Here is a 22,838-nt window from a genome sequence, read left to right as displayed (position 1 = left end):
TAAATCTCGAAAATGTATTTAAATACATGCATGCAATAATTGTTGTAAAAAACACATTTTAAAATAAAAAGATTCCAATTACGTGGTTATGGTGCTGTAAGAGATTATTATTGTCACTTTTTATTGACGACTATATTTGATCTTTATATCGTACATTGCATTTGGAGCACACCATTCATATCGTAAATCGTAATGGTCAGACGCCAAACAAGAAATCAGGAATAATCGGGATAATACAAATGTTTTCATTGGTTTTTTTGAAAAAAACAAAAATCACCTATATCTCACAGAAAGGTTTTAGTATAAATGCCAAGTACATATTGACGGGTTTGGAGCTTTTTCTTCTAGAAAATGGATTTCTTCCAAACTGAGGATTGCTATTTCATTGCTACAAAGTATTGAACGAGAAAATGTGCACCGAAAATGGGAAAAGGTTTCTCAGCAAACGGATCCAACAATCTCCTAACTGGCTAGTTTTTCTTTCCATTTTTCAGGTTACGAAGGGTCATTATAAGCTGTTGTCGTTCGCCTTCTACCTCTGCAAATCTAAGGCTTATTTCTGAGTATCTCTCATGCATTTCTTCCAGGCCTTCTTCCATGATTCTGTTCCTTTCCGTCAGGTATTCAACTTCACCTAACAAGCTGGGAAACATAACAGAAAGCAAGTGACTCATAGTCCTAATCAGTTGATTATGTGGTATATATATGAAGAGAGAGAATTGTTTAAAGAAAAATGAACGAATTATTGTTTCATTTGATGCATAATGTTACCTTTTTATTTGTGCACTGTCGAGCTCAATTTGATTTCTAAGGTCATCGACAATTCTCAAGTTGGCCAAACTTGTATTATTTTCCATGTTTCCTATTCTTTCGGACTCGCTAGTATTAATATTCTTGGCTTGTGCATTTTCCTGTAGTCAATTTAAGCGTTTTATCATGAGAATATCACAAATGGATGCAATTGTAATGAATGATTGAAGGCAGTTTTTTCCACGAAATCATTTCTATCAGTCTGATCTAGTTTAATTATCATGAAATTCTTGGTTGTCTTTCAGACAGTTACTAACCTTATTCTTATGGAAAACTTCCTGTAACGTAGCCACCTCTTTCTTCAGGTCTTCTTTCTCCAATTCCACTTGCGACAAGTGATTCTTCAAATCACTATTCTTCAATCTCAGCTTCTTCACCTCTAAATTTAAATTCACTTCTTTCAAATTCTTTAGATCAACTTGAGACTTGATGGAAATATTTTCCTGCTTAAGTTTGTCCACTTCCTCTCTCACTGAAGCTAATTGTCTCTCAAGATCTTCACGTTCATCGATGTATATCCTTTTGTTTTGTTCCTGAAGCTCATAAACAATTCCTTCATATCTGGTTCTTGTTATTTGATGCTCTTCCTCAGCTTTCTGAAGAAGGGATTTAAGAACTTCATTCTTCAATCGCAAATCTGTGGCTTCTGCAATCGATTTTTGTGATAATTTCTCATTCTCCTCAATCTGCACCGACATCTCATCTGAAAGCTGTTTGAGTTCCTCAAGCTCATGAACAGTTCTTACGTATTCGGTTGTTGTTATTTGATGCTCTTCCTCAGCTTTCTGAAGAAGGGATTCAAGAACTTTATTCTTCCCTCGCAAATCAGTGGTTTCTGCAATGAATTTCTGTGCTAATTTCTCATTTTCCTCAATCTTCAACGACATTTCATCAGAAAGCTGTTTGACTTCCTCAAACTCGTGAACATATCTTTCGTATTCAGTTCTTGTTTTTTGATGCTCTTCCTCAGCTTTCTGAAGTAGGGATTCAAGAACTTCATTCTTCTGTTGCAACTCAGTGGCTTCTGCAGTTGATTTCTGTGCTAATTTTTCATTTTCCTCAATCTTCAATGACATTTCATCTGTAAGACTTTTGAATTCCTCTTGTAGTCGCTCAACCATATTTGTGTTATCCCTCATTGCCTCCCTAAAGGCCTTCTTGGCTCGTACGGCTCTCTGCTCCTGATTGATTTTCGCCTCAGTTGCTGTTTTCAAATTTTCTTCATACAGCTGTGCCTGATTTTCTAGCTCTTTATGTAGGTTCTCAACCTGAATCTCAAGCTCTTCCTTTAAAGTCAGCGTTTCGGAGTATTGAAGTTGCTGCTTTTTGACATCTTCCTCCAAAGTTTCTACACGGAATTCGAGCTGCTTCACTGTAGCCAAAGCCTCCGAGTAATTTTGTTCCATTTCCATCTTTTCCTGCAGATTTTGCTGCAATGTTGAGCATATTTGCTTGCTCTCTCTCTCTAAGTTTTCAGCATCTGCAGTAAGTTTCTTTACATCCATCAATATCTCTTCTCTTTCTTTCTTGTGGACTTCTATTTCAGAATTGAGATTTTCTATTGTCTGCTTCAACAATTTTTCTTCATCGGAGTCCATCTTTTCACTCTCAAGGGCTTTAATTTTGCTCGAAAATTCAGAGGTTTCCATGTTTTTCTGATCCATCTGTTTATTAAGATATCTCAACGCAAGAATGTATTCCGAATTTGAATCTTCTGTCTTCTGCAATTGTAACTTCAATTCATCGTTCAAATGTCTCTCAGATTGAAGCTCTTTCTTGATACCTTCGAGTAAAAGTTTCACGCTTTCTGTCTCTTTCTGTATGGCACTTGCGAAATCTGATTTGAGCTGTTCACATTCTGTTTTGATGGCATCTCTCTCTTCTTGTAGGTGAGCAATCATCTCTGATAATTGCTGTCCTTTCTTGCTTTCACTAATCACTTGCTGTCTAAGAGACTCTACTTCCTTTTCCGAAACTTCAACCTTCCTTTCTAACATCTTCATTTGATTGTTTTGGGATTCAGCATCTCCTGAACTTGTTGCTTCCATCGAGGCCTCACTCTAAAGAACAAAAAACTTAAGTTCTAATGCTCACAGTCAAGAGTGAAATGCTTCTTGACGTACAAAATGCACATCATTAAAGGATATGATATATTTGCCTACAATTTAAGCCACTTTTGAATATGATAGAGTAGAACATCATCCCACAAGTTGCGGTTCATATAATCTTTCTATTAAGCATGTAACATGTAGACCATCTTCTGAATTTCTAAATTTTATTCCTAATAAAGAGACACCTTACTTCAGTAGATTGTAGACTTCCGTTGATGTTGCTGTAACGATCTCTTGTTTCTGCATCCAACATTTCACCATCTTCAGTGCTCCTGTTGTTTTGTTTTTGGAGAGAAACCGTGCTTTATTAGGCTATTTTTTAAATGCAAGATTCCATATAGTTCTGCAGGGAAGGAGCATGTTTATTCTTCTTATATTAATCACTGTTTACCTTGCATCATGATCTTCTGGCACCCTCTGAACTGTAACCTGGAATTTTTCCAAAGTAGTTAAGAGGAAAGATATTATGTGATGATAAAGTTCTAGTTGAAACCTTATAAATGTCAATGATTTAACAGTTTCCGCTACTTCGTGGTGTGCATATGAGCCTCAAACTCAAATTCGTTGCGTAATTTTTCTGATAATTTTTTAATGGGTCCAATCTTGTGTACGGATATGTGAGCAAGAATATAAGAGAAGGAACTAACATGAAGTATGCCACCGGATTTTGAAGTTTGCAGAGGCAGAGTTAAATTCCTAGGGTCGGTAGCCTCTGCTAGATCTGCAAAATCAATCTGAACATGTCCGAGAAAGCCCGATTCCGATGATACCTGCCACGTCGCGAAAACAAAACTGTGATCTTGGTATCTTCTACTTGTTTAGTTTCTGAATGCTAGGAAGAGGCAAGTAATATGTATCACTCACAGTTGACACAATCAAGTAATAACATTTTTCTCCGATTCTCCCTGTTTTGGTCTCCTTAACTAATTCTACAGTTTCGTAAACCGGATTTTCCCATGTGCAGGTTCCTTCGAGGATCTCGGCTCTCTCTAATCTTGCGGTTGGCTTTCCTGAACCAACAGGTATCAGAGAAATCATGAGGCCCGTTGCTTCTAGAGGTGGCACCTGCAGTTATTTGAAGACATCATCATGAAATTTGATCAGTGCAAAACCAAGTTCTGATCCATATAACTTACTTACAAATTGAATGTACCTGTGTTGCTTGAAATTGCATCTTGAAGACAGCATCGAACTTCTTCTCCTTTCGCATTTTCTCTCGAAATTATGAATGATATCTGGAAAACCCGGGTGAGAATTAGGATGTATTTTGGTTGACTTGAGCTTTGTCAAGAAAAAGATACAACGCGGAGTCGATTAGTTCTTGGTTTTGACTTTTCAGTTCGGAGATTTATGTTTGAAACTTAAAAAAACATCCGGTTATGAAACATTTAATGATTTTGCATTGATTATATTGCAATCTTTTAAATTTTCTTTTTTACTTTTTCTCACAATTTGTCTTTTTATTAAAAATATTTTTAATGTTTTATTGTGACAAACCGTATCTTAAAATACTACTATTTTAATATTTACGGAAAAATTTAAAATTTTCTTATTAAATAATACGTTATAAATATAACTTTTAAAATAAATAACTGTCACGGTCCATATTAGAATAAAATTTAATATTTAAATTCCATCGTTTAAAATAAATCACCAACATACAAGAACGACTAATTTAATTTAAAAATAGTCTCACAAAAATCATAAATTTAATTTGCTTGTCACCAATCTTAATAAATAAAAAGTCGGAGTAAATAATTTAAAAACGTGCGTAGTAATATAACTTAAACTACAAGGTCATCGGTAACTACAAGGTCATCGGGTTTGCACTGCCACTGGCCTGAGCCTGCTCATTAGTCACCACCTCCAGCCTCCTCAACTACATTATCTGCATCGATCAACTCTAGTGAGTCTAATGACTCAGCATGTATAAACCGTAAATAACGAATAATACGTAGTAAAAATTCATGCAATTTTAAGAGAGCTCGTACATAAAATATCATAAGCATAAATATGTATAACATGACTTTCTTGCATAAACAATTTAATAAAAATCATATTTTCATACTTGTTATGCATAATCATAATCATAAATAATTTTGCGTAGAGTTCTGTTCAATGCAAGTGGCTCATACACATAAATTGTTTGATCAAACAAAACCGCAGTACTGTGTCAGCAGGGATCACCACATCCCCTGGACTAGATGTCCGCTCCCTAACATAACATAATCTCCCAAAGGAGTTGGAGAGGTTCCCGGATACGTTCACCGGCTTCCAAACCCATAACATAATTTGGTCACAAGACAAATCGCATAGCTCAAAAATAATTATTTTGCACGTGATACATATTTACGAACATCCTGGACTTCGTTGGAACGCCCTAGACATGCTACCAAAAGCTCAATATTTAACTAACCAAACACAGTCCCAAAGATGCACTCGAATGCGTACGATTCCCGAATTAAATAAAATAGCTTACAACCTATCGAACGACTCGGGACTCGAACCATACTTAACACACATCCTAACCTACTATCCAAGCCCCTAAGACAGCCCCGAACTATTACCAAGGCCCAAAATAAACGTGACAACAGCTTATCCAAGAAACAACCCCTTTTGGTGCACTACGACACATATACGCTTCTCACAACTTCATGCCTGAACCAACGCGAACCAGGCCCGAACCAGACCCTAGACTCGACCCTTAGACATCCCATGAGACCTGGTCCAGCCCTTTCGAGCATAGACCAGCAGCCCAAGCCTCGAACAATCCAAAACCGTGACAGCCCTTTTATGAGACTCAATTTGTGCACAGCTGCACGTTTTTTGTTCCAGCCTTCTACCCGACCATCCAGCCCATGAACCACCACCACAAGACTCATCCTAGGACCCTAAGACATGTCCCAAACCATAGCCAACAGCCCCTAAACAGCCCATACACTGAACTGCACCAGCAAACCACCTAAAACCCCTTACATGCACCCCCCAACTTTTGCAGCTATAGTTTTTCTGGTTCCAGCGCTTTCCCTAGCCAACCAAACCGTGAACCACCTTAAATAGGGTCATCCTAGGACCCTTAGAGACTGCCTAAACCATAGGCCCGAGCCCAGGTCCAGCCATACACCAAACCCCATGCCCAAAAGCCATACCTCATCACATGCGCGTGGCCTGTGCGTGAGTCCTCTTCCATGTGTACCAGGCCATGTCTAGCCCTTACCAGCCATCAAATATGACCCTAAACACCCCTAAAGCTTACCCATAACCAGCAACGATGACCCAGGAGAGACCAACCGAAGCAGCAATCAGAAACGTGAAACAACACGTGATTATCATGCATGTTTTGAACCAAAATCAACACCAACCGTGAACCATCATGCATCTACTTTAAACCAACGGTTTTCATGCATAATTTGTATCAAAATATATAAATAAAGGATTAAAACATGTCTTTGCGTTAAAACGCACGAATTATCGAATATCCACGCCGGGAAGAACGGAGGACGAACGTAGGGTGTTGTGCTGCATTTTTCTTGCTTGAAAGTTGCTAAATTAATCAAGGAATATTATGGGAGTGATCGGTTGGGCTGTTTGTGGAAAGAAAATAAAAAATTTCCAAACACTACAACCAGGGACGGAGCCAGGATTCAAAATTACTTGGGCCTGGCTCCGTCCCATATGATATTTAATAAAATAAATAATTAAATTAAAAATTTAAAATAAAAAATATGTAAATATTGACTTCATAAAAACATAGAACAAGAGTATTTAATATTTAATACCTTCAAAAACATGAAGCTAAAACACTACTGAAGTTGTGCTCTTCGATTCTTCTTAGAATAAAACTCATTAATTATTAAATCGTTATCAATTTTTTCAACCAAATCTCATTCGATGTAGATTACCATAGAATCTCCGAAAAACTATGCTTCCATTTTGTTACTGAAGAGCTGTTTTAACAAGTTTCATTGCTGAAATGCTCGTTCCGTTGTTGATGTAGAAACGGGGAGAGTTAAAACAAGACGAATCAACCTGTAAATTAAATAAATATATCATATTCGATAACTAAGTAAACGACGTAGATAAAAATATATAAATCACGTGTCAATCAAATCGTAGGTTCCTGACTTATTTGTCTCAAATAATCTTCGACATAATTCAGAAATAGTTGATAAATTCTGAAATCTTTCATCGCCAGAAACATCAAGTTTATAGTGATCCAATTGCATTCTCAAGTGATGCAAATCTTGTGAATCGAAATCAAGATGATAGAATTTCTCAGCAAGTCAATAGATATGATCAACATTAAGAAGCTTAAAATTTTTTTTAGGTTCCAAAGCACAACTAAGTTTAAGAAGCTCAACTGTCTCATCCTTGAATCTATTATTAAGCTCTTCAACTTGAAAATCAATTGCAGCTTTAAATACATCAAATCGATAGTGGTGCTCAACTGTGATTGAATCATTATGTTGACAAGAACAACCTGTACCAGATTTATAACGAGCTTCCACGTGAGGTATCTCAATGTCATACTTGACACAAACTTCTTTCACATGACTAAGTAGGAGATCAAATCCTTCTTCTCTCAAAGTACGAAGCAAAGTTTTAGTTGTTGAAACATAATCCATTGCATTTAAAATATCTAAAGATTTCTCTTGCAATGCTCGACAAAGAATATTTGTTATCCTCATTATCTTATGCATCAAGTGTAATATGAATATGAAATCAAAAGCCTTCATCGCAATCAATGCACCACTAGCTTCACCACGAATGGAATTAGAAGCTTCATCATTCACCATATTTTCTAACACGGTAATCACAGAGCTATACATATCAATCATGCTACAAAGTGAGTCGAAATTAGAACTCCAACGAGTCTTTCCAGGTCGTAATAAATTTCCAATTTGATTAAATCCTCTACCTGTATCACGTTCACCAGTAGCTACCATATGCGCAACTTCAATTCTTTGAGCAGAATGTAACTCGCCGTGCCGTTTAGGAGATGCATTGATGAGATTGCAAATGGAATTCAATTTTGAAAAGAATAACCAAATGGATACCTCTTTTTCAGCAGCTGCAGTTAATGCTAGTTGAAGCCGATGAGCAAAACAATGTACATAGTATGCACACGAGCAATCTTTCAAGAAAAGAGCCTGCAATCCATTCCAAGAACCGCGTATATTGCTAGCACCATCATATCCCTGTCCGCGCATGTTGTGGATATGCAAGTCATAACGACCAAGTGCATCAGATATTTCTTTCTTAAGTGTTGCAGCAGTTGTATCTGTCACGTGTACAATAGTAAAGAATCGCTCACGTAAAAAGCCTTCAGTATCCACAAATCTTAATACAATAGCCATCTGCTCCTTGTTAGATGCATCTCTCGCTTCATCAACTAAAATGCAAAATTTTGCATCCCCAATTTCTTTACGAATCTTGTCTCACTTGGTTGGAAATGATATTTAAGACATCTTTCTGAATATCTGGTGAAGTATACTTTGCATTCTTAAGAGCTTTCTCTAAGACGATGTCCCCAATACTTCATTTTTCCTATAAAATTTATCATCTCGATAAAATTTCCACGATTATTAGAAGATGGAGATTCATCATGCCCTCTAAATGCGTATGCTTGCAAAGTGAGCCATCTAATGCTTTCAATAGTTGCTGTAAGCCGTAATCTGTTCTTATGTTTTTCTTCTGAAGATTGTGCATTTATCACTTTGTCAATATGACGAGGTATGTTCATCAAATTGTCAAGATATTCTACAGCATTGTTATGTGGTGAAGTATTGCATCATATATGCATCAAAAATGCGCATCTATCGTCATCATTAACTCGCTTCCAATATTTGAATCCATCAATTGTAAATGCAGGATTACGAGGATGCTTATGTTCAAATAAGAAGCACGGAAATCAAAATGCAGCATCTTTCGAAAGAGAGTACTCTAACCAAGTAAATTTTTTGAACCAGTGACTTTGGAATCGTCGATTTTGATTTCCAAATTTGGTCGGTGGATACTCTTTCTTAATTGGTTGATATGGCCCCATCTTGATATAAGCTCGTCTAATTTCATCCATTTGATTAACAGGATATTTCCATATCGGAGTACGTAATGCCGGATCAAGTTCAAGAAAACTCACATCAACATCAATTCTAGGAGATTTGTTAAGCTGTTGATCACTGGGATTTGAGACATCAATATGGGATGTAGAATGATCATGACTTGCCGATGTATGCTCTTTTTGTTGAAAAAATGAGTCGATGGTTTTCCTTTTCTTCATTCTTGAGTTTCTTTTCTCCTTGGTACTGTCTACAGCATAAAATGTCACTTTAGTTTAACTTATTATGGCTAACTGAATCAAATCAACATTACCAACACTAAATAATTGTTACTTTAATCCAATAAACCTCGAACAATTATAATTATTCCAAAATAATTCTGAAGTTAACATTTGACAATCTTAAGGCATAATATATTTAAATATAAAATTTTTACAGCCTTATAAGTTCGAAAATCGTATTTACATAATTCTGAATTTTTCAACAATTCCTACAAAATTCCATAAATTTGCATTGATATTTTCTATAGCATCTAAACATTCAAATAATAAATAATGAACATTAAAAATCGACAATCCCCAATATAAAATCTGAAATTTCGAAATAATGCTCAAATAAATTCCAAAAAATTATAAATACAATCAATCGACTCAAATATAGTACTTACAATCAACAATTTAATATATATCAATTATCGAAATTCAAAAAAACCAAAATACCCAAATTTCGAAACACTAAAATCTGAAATTACCTTTAAAATTCGCAATCTAACTAAGATCAATAAGAACGAACTGTAGCAGTCTAACAGTAAGATTTCCTCATGATTTTCGGTGAAAACGGCGACCGATGGGTGACGGCTGATTTCAAGACGAAAAAGAAACTTCGAAATTTTGGTATTAAAAGAAAGCTTATGCCGTGGGTTTTCCGAACCTACAATCGATTTTGAAAAATGACGATCAATGATGAAGTTACGACCATTTGAAGTAATGAAAATTGTGATAGTTTGAGAGAAAATAATAGAGATGGGGTATCAGACAAGTGAAAAAAAGAGAAAAAATAGATTGGGTTTTGGGGCTAATCAATAAAAAATTTAAAATAAACCATATTTAATTTTTTTTTAAATTAGGTGGGGCTGGAGCCCAACCCAGCCCCACATATACCTCCGCCCCTGACTACAACAAAAATGATTTTTCACAGCGCGCAAATTCTCTTACCGCGGCGCACATTGCACGCTGCACAACTGCAAGCTGTTGAAAGTTCAAGATTATCCGCGGCGTACATGTTCACGGTGTTAATACTATTATCCGCGACGTGCATATGCACGCCGTTCATACAATTATCCACATCGTGCAATATACACCGCTAATATTCATAAACGCAACATCTAAAATTAGCGACGATTTTTGACAAAGCCGTCGCTAATTAGCGACGGTTCAAAACCCATCGCTAATTTTAGCGACAGTATATCATAATCTGTCGTTACATTTTTTGATTTAAAACAAAATTACTTTTATAATTTAATAAATTTTTTTAAAAAACTTACAATCTGACTATGCTAACAATATTCATGATCTTAACTAACATTTAAAAATTAACCAAAAATTGAAATGAAAAAACATACCCTAAATCGAAACTAAAATCATCTAAAAGAGAAAATTTTTAAGTGTTGTGAAGTGATGTGGAGAAAAATGGATCGAAAATGCGGATATTTATAAACAATTTACGACAGTTTTTTGTATAACCGTCGCTATTAGCGACAATTTTTTATTAGCAACGGTTATAAAAAACCGGGTAATACGGCTATTAGCGACGGTTGCATTAAAAATGTCGCCAATAGCGACGGTTTTATTATTAAACTAAAATCGTCGCTAATTTAAAATTAACAACGATTTTTTTAAACCTGTCGCTAAATATAGCGACAGTTTATGCTTATACCGTCTCGGGAAATGACACAAAGAGATATTTTTTAAAATAGCATTCTATAGAACCCCATAGTCAAATTTGATCTTAAAAAATAATATAATTAATTAAATTAGCCTTCAAGTATGTTAAATTCCAAACATATCCTTGCATAAAAAATATACGAATTAGCATTTTTATTTTATTTATATTATTTTGCATGAACATAAACATTTTTATTTTATTTATATTAAGTTTACCAAATTTATAGCGTAATCGTAAGTTATTCCATACTAAACACTTATAATTTTTTTACAAACGTGATTAAATATTTTAATATTTAATATATATTAAATACACTATATTAACTAATCTGTCATATTAAATTTAATTTTTTATATTAAAAATATAATTATATTTAAATATTAAAACCGAAAAACATTTAAAAATCACAAACTTTTGTTTATTTGTTGTCTTATTATTATTACTATTATTATTGTTATATCATGATTATTATTAAAAATATAATATTTAAAAAATTATAATTATTAGTATAATTCAATTTATTATTATAATTAATTAAAAATATACAATTAAAAAAATAATTACCTGAAATTATCTTTTCGAAAGTGTTCGTATGAAATTTGTGATAAAACCGACGAAAAATATTAAAACTGAAATAAATGAAAAATATTATAAGAAATATTACAAAAAAAAATAATTTCAATATTCCAAAAAAAAATAAGTACTTTAAAGTAAATTAGAAAAAACAAACCACGAAGGGAAAAGAAATGCTGAAACAATGAGAATTTAGAAGCTGCTTATTGCTTCAAGAAATGTTAAACAATTTTCTCCATAGTTCTGAATTACATATTACAATATTAAAAAAAAATAAAACAAATAATCGAAAATAAAATTATTTCAATAATAGATAAATACATAATTACCTGCATGCATGGATTCAAAAGATTTCTTTTACTTTTTTTTTAAAATAAAAAATTATATTTAAAATTTTAAAAATAAATAAATAATGTTGAATCCGTATCGGATTGTTATACATTATAATATATATATATATATATATATTTTATTTTATTCTTAAAAAAAAAGCCAAGAACTCAATATTGGGCTTGGAGAGTCCCCTGCCCATTTTCCACTCCAGACCTAATGTTGCGGATAGATACTTTAGCTGTCATGTTATCACCACTCAACATGATTTCTTCTTCTTCAATTTGCAACGATCGTATAGTTACGAAACCTGAACCAGACCAGACATAAACAGGAATCAATCGGGTACCCGACTAGTTCGGGTAGTCTTAACAATTGGGTTAGGCTCGGGTATGAAAAACTATTATCCAACAAATCTTCACCCCTCACCCCCTAATTTACAGAAGAAGCCTCGTTTTGTCCTCCTGGATTGTGGGGGAAAGACGATGTCGTAGGCATAATATGCTTTTTGAACATTAATTGGGTTTTAGAAAGGCTCAATAAATAGTAAATGTTAAAAGATAGCGATCTTGTTGTTTACTATATGAAGCCCAATCCTGTTAATATACACCAAACTAGATATGTAAACAATTTTAAATAGCAAAAATAAACGATTCGAATTTATAGAATTTGAACTTTATAATTGATGATGCCTGGGTAGCTTAGGTGAGCTTCATTGACAATATACCATATGCATTCTTTCCTTGTGAAGATTTTCGACAGAATGAGCTTGTTTTGGCCTGATGGGATGAGCTCGAGTGGCCTCAACCCTGGTCGAGAAGTTGAACCCTAGTTAATTTCTACCCGGCTCTACTCAGTTTCTTGGAAGCAGCTTGAAATCTGATTCTGTTTTGACCCTTCATTCTTGTCCGAGTTCAAAAATAATCCAACCTTTCCAGGTCATCAATAATCAAAATATATGGAACTCTTTCGCATATTTGAAAGAGATCGAAAGAGAAATTTCATCATGTCCCATTAATAATATATATCATATTATTATTTAGAATTGTGAATGAATTAATTTTATCCAACTATTTTTTACATGAATTGTTATCTACCAAATAAAAAGACATTTCAATTTTCAAACCATTCCTAAAAATATTTTGTCCTAAAATTTGGGCTTACTGCACTTTCCCTTTGTAATAACTCAAAGTTTCATATGACCGCCAAAGTAAAACTAATAAAACCTCAATTTTAATTGACAAGCTTAAATTCCCTGCATCTGAATATATATTAAAGACAATTATTTCCATGATTGAATGATCCAAGAGTTTAAACCAAAATGTCATTTTGATCAATTTACAATTGATTTGGTTTTAAAATAAGTGTAAATTTCTGTTCGTACGTGGATTGTTAGAATTGACGACACGGAATATGGACAGTTTATTTGGATACAAGCACTGTTGCACAAGAAGACGTACGTCTAAACGTTGCTTGGTTTCCTTTCATTCCAAGCCCACGCACAATTGAAATGACAGATTATATTCTCTCTCCCTCTGGTTTTGTTTTTTTTTTTTTCCTTCATAGATACAACCAATAATTTTAGCCCCACATTTAGTTACTTCCCGAAAATTTAACAAAATTCTAGCTACATACATACCAAAAACTAAATAACTTTTGTGACGATGTCTGCGAATGGAAAATTCAGAAGATGGTAATTAAAATATCAATTTAGGGCTAATATTGAATACTATGTCCTTAACAAGATTTTGTCCCGCTCTTAGTGATTTAGGAAAAAAATGACAATATAATCTTCTAAAAAATACAACTTCAAGTTGTGATCATAAAACTATAATCACAATTTCAATAACAAGTAAATGATATAAACTATTCTCGGTTTCGTGTAAGCAAGATGAAATGCAAGTGTGTTCAGAATTTCAAAAAAATAATTGATTTAAATAATATTTTACCAAGTATTTAATGTTGTTAATCTGAAAGGACGTGTTGATTCAAACATATGGGTGTATCTTGGTCCATAATGATGAGAACCATAAGAGGATATCATTTGGATGAAATAGAATCAGAAAAACTCGAAAAACAATGCACATGTTCGTGAAAAATGCCACTTGACGGGCGCCCCGGGGCTGCACAACCTAGAAAATCAAAGCAGAAGATTGGGTGATAGGGTGGCCAAAAAAGGCCGTTCTAGTGCAGTATGTTCTTCCTGGAAATTCTAGACAACTCTTGGGTCGCTAGGGCGCACTTTTTGGGGACGCGCTGCTTCCTACGCACTTTCCAATAAACTTTTGGAGTGCCGATTCTCTCCTCCAATATTTTGTTTCAAGTTTTATATTCCTCTTTTCTTAATTTCAATTCATTAAGCTCAAATTTCAAAAAATTCCCCAGATGAATGAAATTAATGCATGTGATGTCGAAAGAGAGTTTACATGAAAAATCACCGCATCAAGAAAGGTGTATTATGGCTTTATAACCTTCGTTAGTAGAATACTATCGAATTTTCTAGGCCACAATGTGAAAATGATATCTTGAACTTCTTGGCGGTTTTTGTAATAATAGACAACAGTATCTACAGAACAACTTACCACAATTTCTTTTCATTTTTCAGGTTGTGTCCGTTTTGGCCATAGAAGAGTTCTTGGCTTCATAAGTGTTTCGTTGAGACAGCTCGTCCACACATTTACAAAGGTGGTCTATTTTTAAGAGTATCCTATCACACTCTTCCTTTTACAAGCCAAGGAACAATTAAAATTACAATGTTTATACCTCACTACATTGGTAGACAATAACACTCATCGTCCTAGGAAAAATAAGGGAATAATTCTTGAGTTTTAGTTCAAGTTCTCATAGTTTAGTTGTCTAGCTGAATCAAGATATTGAGTTCTGAAATCAACAAGGTTGGTTTCATTATAAAAACTTCATTTTGTAGGTTTTAAATTCATTTATCTTAACAAAGTATAATTGATCTCTATTCAAGGCTTTGTTATGCGGATCTGTCAAGTTATTCTTTGATTTGATATAATCAATAGTGATAACTTCACCGGAGATCAATTATGGCACGTTATTGTGTCTTCGACGAATATTAAAAGACTTACCATTATATATATTATTTTTTGCGCTTGCAATTGTCGACCGATTGTTACAATTTATAATTATTGTAGGTAATAGTTTTGTCAAACAAGGAATATCCTCTAGAAAGTAGTGAAGTCATTTTTGTTATTCCGCATCTTTATCTAGTGCTGTAAATTCAGATCCCATTGTAGACCTAGCGATGCAAGTTTGTTTGGATGACCTTCAAGGGACTACGCCACAACCAATTCTAAAAACGTAGCCACTAGTGGATTTGAAGTCTTTGGTGTCAAAATCCAATTTTCATCGCTATATACCTTTAGAACATCAGGATATCTTGTATAATGCAACCTATAATCTAAGTTGTATCTTAAATATGTAAGAACCTTTGTCAAAGCCTTCCAATGAACCTAACTTGGATTACATGTGAATAGACTCAACTTATTTATCACAGGTGGTTCTGTTGAGTACGATTAGTGTCACACACCGGGTACAAGATGTTACTGACACCGACATTGCTTTAATCCGACTTCAAACTCCAATGGTCTTTTTTTCAAGTCCGCTCAACTCTTTTGTCGGTCCTGAGCTGCTTTGAGTTTCTCCCTGAGGATAGCTACCTTCTCAACCTTGATCTGTACTAGTTCAGGCCCGGTGATGGCTTTCTCCCTGATTTCATCCCAATACAGTGGGGATCTACATTTTCTTCCATAGAGCACTTCATAAAGGGCCATCTCTATACCACTGTGGTAGCTGTTGTTGTAAGCAAACTCTATTAGGGGTAGATGATCACTCCAATTTCCTTTGAAGTCTAGAGCACATGCCCTTAACATATCCTCCAAGGTTTGGACCGTCCTTTCAGTTTGGTCGTCTATTTGTGGGTGAAAGGTCGTGCTGAGGGTGACTTTGGTTCCCATGGCATCTTGGAAACATTGCCAGAATCGGGACACAAATCTTGGATCCCTATCGGATAATATACCTGAAACGTCTACCGTTTTAAAAAGTGTGGATTTTTTTTTGTAAAGCTCATATTTTGAATTAAACATTTAAATAAATTACATGCATGCAGTCCTACAAAAATATTATTTAAAAATAATCATAAGTAATCCCCCATAAAAATATAGCGGAATAAAAACGAGTAAAAATCCTAACATCAAACAGTAAAATAAAACAGCGTATCAAATGCATGTATCCTCTCAATAACATAAAATCGTAAATGTGCGGAAAAACATGAGGTCCTCGGGTCGTGTCGCCCCACTAGGTCTGCCTACTCAGAGTCCAGCACCTCCAGTACTCTCCTCGACATCGAACTCACCTGCATCACACACGCCTAGTGAGTCTAAAGACTCAACACACCTGTACCATAAATAACAAATACCTATATATAGCACACAGCAGTAAAAAATATCATACTCAATATATCTTTCATGAACTTTAAAAGCGTAATGTAAACATGTCATATGATATCGTAACGTGTCAAAACAGCTCATTTTTAATCATCATTCATTATTTATCATCCACCATTTAACGTATCCTTTGGAGAATTCAGTTCATTAGAGGTGACTATCGTACATCATCATTTACGATGGATCCATCATACATAGAACCGCGGTACCCGACGATTGTCGGACATCAGTGACAGGATTACCCATCCACTGTGCCTATGCCTCATCATCAGCATTTACATATACGTCTTAAACATTTACATATACTTTGATAGCCACAACTAATTTCCATCATTCAAAACATTACCATCTTTATCACTTAAAAAAAATCATGCACATATGCAATTTTTCTTGAAACCAAGCATACAACGTATAGTTTCATAAAATATTAAAAATTACGATCATGATGCATGAACATTTAAAATGTAATAAAATTGTGCTCAAGGCGCTGTCGGGACCAAAATCTCACCCCGGATGCAAAATGACCATTTTGCCTCTAGAAACCTAAAAATTATCGTTTTACCCCTGGACATCTAAAATTGACTCAAAGCTTACCAAACACCTTAAAATGTCCCAAAACATATTTATAAACATTCCTAAACGTAAACTCAAGCTCAGTTTACAACTTAACCAATCGATACAGAGTCGCATACTGCCATTCTTCTTTTTCACAAACAATACCGGCGCCCCATGGAGAATAACTAGGGCGAATAAAACCCTTGTCCAACAATTCTTTAATTTGATCTTTTAATTCTTTCATTTCAGCGGGTGCTAGACGATAGGGTGATTTAGAAATGGGTACAATGACCAGTATCAACTCAATAGAAAATTTCACCTCACGGTCAGGTGGAATGCCAGAAACGTCCTCAGGAAAGACACTAGGAAAGTCTCTGACAATATTAACATCCTCTAACTTTCTACTGATAGGAGCATGCGCTGTAGTGACACATGCTAGAAAAGCTTGGCATCCTCGTCTCATAAGTTTCCTCGCACACTGACAAGAGATAATGTGCGGCATTTTCTTGTTCCTCGCCGCCTCAAAGACAAAAGATTTCTCACTAGGCGGTCGAATAGACACTGATCTCTGACGAAAATCTATCGAAGCTCCATTCGCTGATAACCAATCCATACCAAGTATGATGTCAAATTCAGGCATATGGAGTACGATAAGATCGGCCCGAATCTCATCTTTATATAAACGAAGCTCCAGATTCTTTACAATACTAGACGTGACCATTTGGTCACCGGAGGGAATAGAAACTTTGAAACCCAATCCCATATCTTCAGGAATAATATTCAGTCGCTTGACGAAAGTTTCAGATATGAATGAACGTGTAGCTCCCGAATCTAGCAGTGCGTAGGTAGCTACACCTAGAATGAATATCCTCCTTGCGTCGAAAACGTCTTTTAAATCTTTTCATGCCGACACTTAAGGAATTTCTATCATTATTTTCCCAAAGTTATATGAAGATTACGCGTTGGACCTTATCATTTCTTGAAAAATTGCATTTTAACCCTTCAATTTTTCGAAATTTGCAAATGGACCCCTTTAATTTTCGGAAATTTCGATTTTGATCCCTTAAATTTCAAAAATTGCACTTTTGGTCCTTACATTTTCAGAAATTACAATTTATCCCCTTAAATTTTTGTTAATTACAATTCAGTCCTTCCAGTTTTCAAAAATTACAATTCGGTCCTCAAATTTTTGAAAGTTTGCACTTCTACCCAAAAGCTTCGGAAATTGGCAATTCAGCTCCTGAAATTTTTTAAAACTTCTTTAATTGCTCTAGGATTTTTGGTTTTTTTATCAATTCATCCCTTGAACTTCCGACATTTTTAGCTTAGCCCTTAAAATTTCGGAATGTTGCAATTATGCCCCATATTTTCGAATTTTTTGCAATTTGGTACTCGAACTTTCGAAAGTATCCCACAAGCCCAAAGTTTTGATTTAACTCAAATTTTAAGCCTAAAATTCTTATTTGGAATTTATTTCTATGGTGTTCCTTGTCATTTCCTAATTCCAACTAAGATAGAACATGCAACCTAATTTCTACTAGGTTATCCTTAATCCCAAATAAATTCTAATAACCAATTTAAAATTTCATGCAATAAAAACGTTAAATAACTAGGTTACCGGTGATAAGGGTCGTGTCAGGCTCCTCCTCTGCTTCCTCAGAATGCATAACATAAGCTCTTCTCACATTGGGTGCATTCTTCTTTGGGCAATCAGCAGCTTTGTGCCTTTCCTCCTTGCATATGAAGCATCTAAAAGATCCCCACATGCACTTGCCATAATGTAAACAGTTACACTCCTTGCATGGTAGCCTCTCTGCAGGTTTTGGTGCTCCAGGTTGTGGTGGTTTTGCTGGTCCTGGCTTCTTCACTTGGCCTTGGGGCTTTTGCTGCCCTTGAGTTCTAGAAGGCCCCATATATGGCTTCTTATTCGGCTGAGTATTCTGCTGGTGTTGCTGTCTTTTGCATTGCATCTCAAAATCAATATCATTCAATGCTTGCTCGGCTAGAAATGCATAAGTAGTGGCAGCAGCATAATCCAAGGGCCGCATCATCATCACGTCACGATGTATGGTAGGTCGAAGGCCATCCATAAAGTGTATAAGCTTCTCTGCAGCATTCCTAGCAATGAGGGGCACAAAGTGACAGCCCCTATCAAACTTTCTCACAAATTCAGCCACATAAGTGTCTCCCTGACGGAGAGTCATAAACTCCCTTTTCAATCGTCCTCGGACATCAGCAGTAAAGTACTTCTCATAGAATATATTCTTGAATTGCTCCCAAGCAAGTGTGGCGAGATTGATACAATGTTCAGCTATTTCCCACCATAGAGAAGAATCATCTTGAAACATATAAGTGGCACATCTAACGCGGTCGACATCTCCTATATTCAGATAGCGAAAATGCACCTCAAGTGATATAATCCAAGCCTCAGCAGCAAATGGATCAGTGGTGCCAGAAAATTCCTTCGGACCTAGCCTCCGGAACTGATCATAGATGTCGTGATGTGGCCTAGGAGCCTGCTGAAAATGCCGCTCGAAAAAGCGGGTCATGCCCTCTTGTGCGCGTATAGCAGCATCCCCATTAGGAGGCGGGGTGCATTCTCTTGACGGTTCTCAGTATTCTCGGCTTACCCATCAGTAATAAGTGCACGTCTAGGAGGCATTATATCTGAACGTTTTTCAAATTTTTAAATGTAACCAACATGCATTTAAATCTAAGTTTTTTAATCATGCAACATATACTAATCCTTTTTGAGCAACTTAAAGCATATAAAACATTTATTCCCAAAAATCTATTAAACATGTGACGTAAACATATAATTCATTTAATCATGCAAATGACATCATAAAAATCATATAAAGCAATTAAACTTACATATTGAGGCTTGACGACCGAGCTTCCCAGAACTTACGGTGGCACAACCCTTTACAGGAACATTGCTTTGATACCAACTGAAACGTCCACTATTCGTTTTTCTTAAAAAGTACTAGAAATTTTTTTTCCAAACACTCTCAATTCGGCCGAATACGTATATATATACTTTAAAATACTTTGCACTATTTTAAAAATAAAACAACCAACTATATTTGAAAATCCAAAGGAAAGAGTTCAAAACATTAAATCGTCAAACGTTTTACCAAACCTAAACTTAACAATATTTAAAAATAAAGCCAACTCTATCATCCTCTCAAAAATCAGTTAAAAGAATAATGAAAGTCGTAAAAATATTTAACATGAACTTAAAATCATAAGTCATAAAACATAAATGCTGAAAAACTAGCGTTGGTCCTCGAGTTATGTGCACCTTCAGTCCAGTAAGATCAACCATCAAGACCTCCACTAGCATCAACATCATACTCACATGCATCGATCACACTTAGTGAGTCTAAAGACTCAGAAAACCGTAACCTTGATAACAAGTAATACATATACAATCACATGCAACAGTGAAAATACTTTTACTTAAAATATATTTCATAATTATGCATAAACTTAAACATTTTCATATCATCATATACATATTCATATCCATCATATAAGTATACATTTTCCTTTCGTTGAATTCAGATCGTCAATTGTGATTTTCGTATTAGGGGTCGAAGGATCCATCTACATGTAACCACAGTACTGGGCGGCGGGGACATCAGCGACACTCTCATCCGTCAACTGAGCCTTGGCCTTACGTATTAACATATCATCGTATCATCGTATTAGTCACAATTACTTCACTTCCTTCAACATTTCATATTTTCATCACTTTATAAAAATCATGCATATAAATATCATTTTTCTTCTAAAACCAAGCATACAACTTGTCTTTTAGTTTTAACGTTTTATCATAAAAATTCAATCAACATTTAAAATAATCATATTTACACATAATACAGCATTCAGGGTACTGCCATGATGTTTACTATTTTCTAGGTATAAAATGACTGTTTTACCCCTAGACGTAAAATTTCTTGATTTTGACATTTTTTTACTTTCATTGACTTTATACCATCCCAAATAATTATTTAAGTTTAAATTAAATTTCTCATATTTTTATATAGCTTAAATTCGATGCTTTCTATTTATTATTTAATTATTAATTCGCGGAGCGTTTAATTCTCGAATTAAATCAAATTTTAATGTAAAATTTCCAAACTTTAAACATAGATTTTTTATATTTACTTAGCCCTCGTGAACCATGATTTGACCACCGTTGAACCACGCTCGAACCCTTAGCCATTTAAACCCTAAGGACCGAACCATAAGCCAAAACCTAGGAGCCAACTTTCGGTTTTATCGAGCCAAGCCCAAGCCACCTTAAGCCGACCCCTGACCAGACCTCCCCTGGACCCTACTGAACCCTTAGAATCCAGCCCTGGCCCGCAGCGAAGCCACCTGCACAAAATAGTAGCTGCGCGTGAGTTCACTACCACACTAGGACTCTTCGAACCCTTGCTAGGACCTTTACCCTCGAGCCAGACCCAAGCCCACCCCCTCGTAAATCCTCTCAGGACTTTAGAGACCTATCATAGCCCAGCTCTGACCACTCTGGCCGAGCCACAATCCATCGCGCACAGCTGTCCCTCGCGATATGGCTCGGGAAAAGGACTCTTTCCCAGCCGCTGTGCTCGAGTTCTAGCGTGGCTAGGTTTCCTCTACTGACCCAAACACGTCCTAGCCAAGCCTTGGTTGAGCCAAAGCCAAGCTATGCATGGTTGTTCCCCTTAACCGAACACTTTGACACAAAACATGCAATATTTCGTTCCATCTTGTTCTTAGCTCTCGTGCAGCCTATCACCATGCCTCTTAAGACTCTTAACTTGTGTAAAAACGTTCCATATACTATTCCTAATCATGGCAGCCCCTTCATTCCCCTTCATGTAATTATAAAACAAGTTTTGGAACAAAAACATACCTTAAACACATGGTTATGCATAAAAACGAAATTAATAAAAAAGGAAACATGTTTTTCACGCAAATCATAATCAAATACATATTAGGGTCTGATAGATGAGAAAAGAAAGAATTATGACGTGCCTTTGCGTATATAACGCACGAAAATATGATGACGATGCGAAGAACGACGACGACAAACCCTAGGATGAATTCCTCAAGAAAACCGATGCCTTTTCTTGCAATAGTCGTGTGTGTGCCGTGTGTTTAGAGGGTGATAGGAGTCTTGTGTGGTTAGGGGGTGGGAGGCGTGAGTTTTATAAAAGTTTGGGGTAGGGTTTTGGGATTTTTTATTTGATAAATAATAAATGTGCTAGCTTCCTCCTCTTCTTATTTATAAACATCATCTCTCTCCTAGAGTTTTTCTAACCTATCAAACAAAGAAGGTTAATTATTGATACATTATCAAGATAACATTTATATAATTATCTCATCATTAAGAAAAAGCAAAATTTCATTAAATATTATACACAATCAAATCAACACGGAAAAAATAATATTAGGAAAATCTTTTAAGTTAAGAAATTAAATCAATTAAATTCGGAGATAAAATTTCCCTTCAATATCTATGCTAATAATTACATATTTTGACTTAATAATAAGCCTTTGGTCCCAAGTCCCTACACACACGTCTGAAGAAAAAAGTGGAATTTAAACAAAATTAATAATTCACATAAAAAATATGGAAATATAGTGTAACAAAAATATTCAAGTGGTTTGTGCGCTCAGAGAATTGCATGTATTGTCCGCTACAAATAATTAATTTGTAGACCCAAAATCTCGGTAGCTTCGATGCTACATGTGGGGCACTGGTTTGGATGGACAAGATTCACATACATATGTGATTTTAAAAAAAATTAGTGGACCCCATGTATGTGTGGCTAAATTTGGGCCCTTAATTCTATCATGGGGTAGTGCCCCTACATGTAGGATAGAATTAAGAACATGTCGGATCGAACATGTAAGTTAAATATTTTCAAACAAAACGGAAGAAAAGCAAAAGAATAAATTATTTAAAAACGAACTCACATGATAAAATTAGG

General features: G+C 35.2%; 2 protein-coding genes across 2 annotated transcripts; both read right to left on the bottom strand.

The window, feature by feature from the left end:
• Positions 1-210: 210 nt before the first annotated feature.
• On the bottom strand, positions 211-4,291 carry LOC142532833 (uncharacterized). Its single transcript, XM_075639339.1, has 8 exons — positions 4,075-4,291; positions 3,786-3,986; positions 3,569-3,691; positions 3,313-3,350; positions 3,112-3,193; positions 1,068-2,870; positions 772-911; positions 211-642 (listed from the first exon to the last, which is right to left on the bottom strand). Exons 1-8 carry the CDS (start codon positions 4,129-4,131, stop codon positions 471-473), a joined length of 2,616 nt encoding a protein of 871 aa, XP_075495454.1. The 5' UTR covers positions 4,132-4,291; the 3' UTR covers positions 211-470.
• A 2,913-nt stretch (positions 4,292-7,204) lies between these two features.
• On the bottom strand, positions 7,205-8,278 carry LOC142532244 (uncharacterized). Its single transcript, XM_075638559.1, has one exon. It carries the CDS (start codon positions 8,276-8,278, stop codon positions 7,205-7,207), a length of 1,074 nt encoding a protein of 357 aa, XP_075494674.1.
• Between the last annotated feature and the right edge of the window lie 14,560 nt (positions 8,279-22,838).

The sequence above is a fragment of the Primulina tabacum genome, chromosome 18 (assembly GCF_025594145.1).
Source record: "Primulina tabacum isolate GXHZ01 chromosome 18, ASM2559414v2, whole genome shotgun sequence".
NCBI classification, from domain to species: domain Eukaryota; kingdom Viridiplantae; phylum Streptophyta; class Magnoliopsida; order Lamiales; family Gesneriaceae; genus Primulina; species Primulina tabacum.
The sequence above is the reverse complement of the archived record's forward strand: the minus strand, read 5'-3'. Positions and strand labels throughout refer to the sequence as shown.

Bases quoted from the DNA above. Each gene is read 5' to 3' on its own strand.
- LOC142532833 (XM_075639339.1), bottom strand. From the start codon at position 4,131: ATGCGAAAGGAGAAGAAGTTCGATGCTGTCTTCAAGATGCAATTTCAA. The intron at 912-1,067 runs GTTAGTAACTGT...AATTGACTACAG, and splicing joins AAGTTTTCCATAAGAATAAG to GAAAATGCACAAGCCAAGAA. The intron at 643-771 runs GTAACATTATGC...TATGTTTCCCAG, and splicing joins GACAGTGCACAAATAAAAAG to CTTGTTAGGTGAAGTTGAAT.
- LOC142532244 (XM_075638559.1), bottom strand. From the start codon at position 8,278: ATGGCTATTGTATTAAGATTTGTGGATACTGAAGGCTTTTTACGTGAG.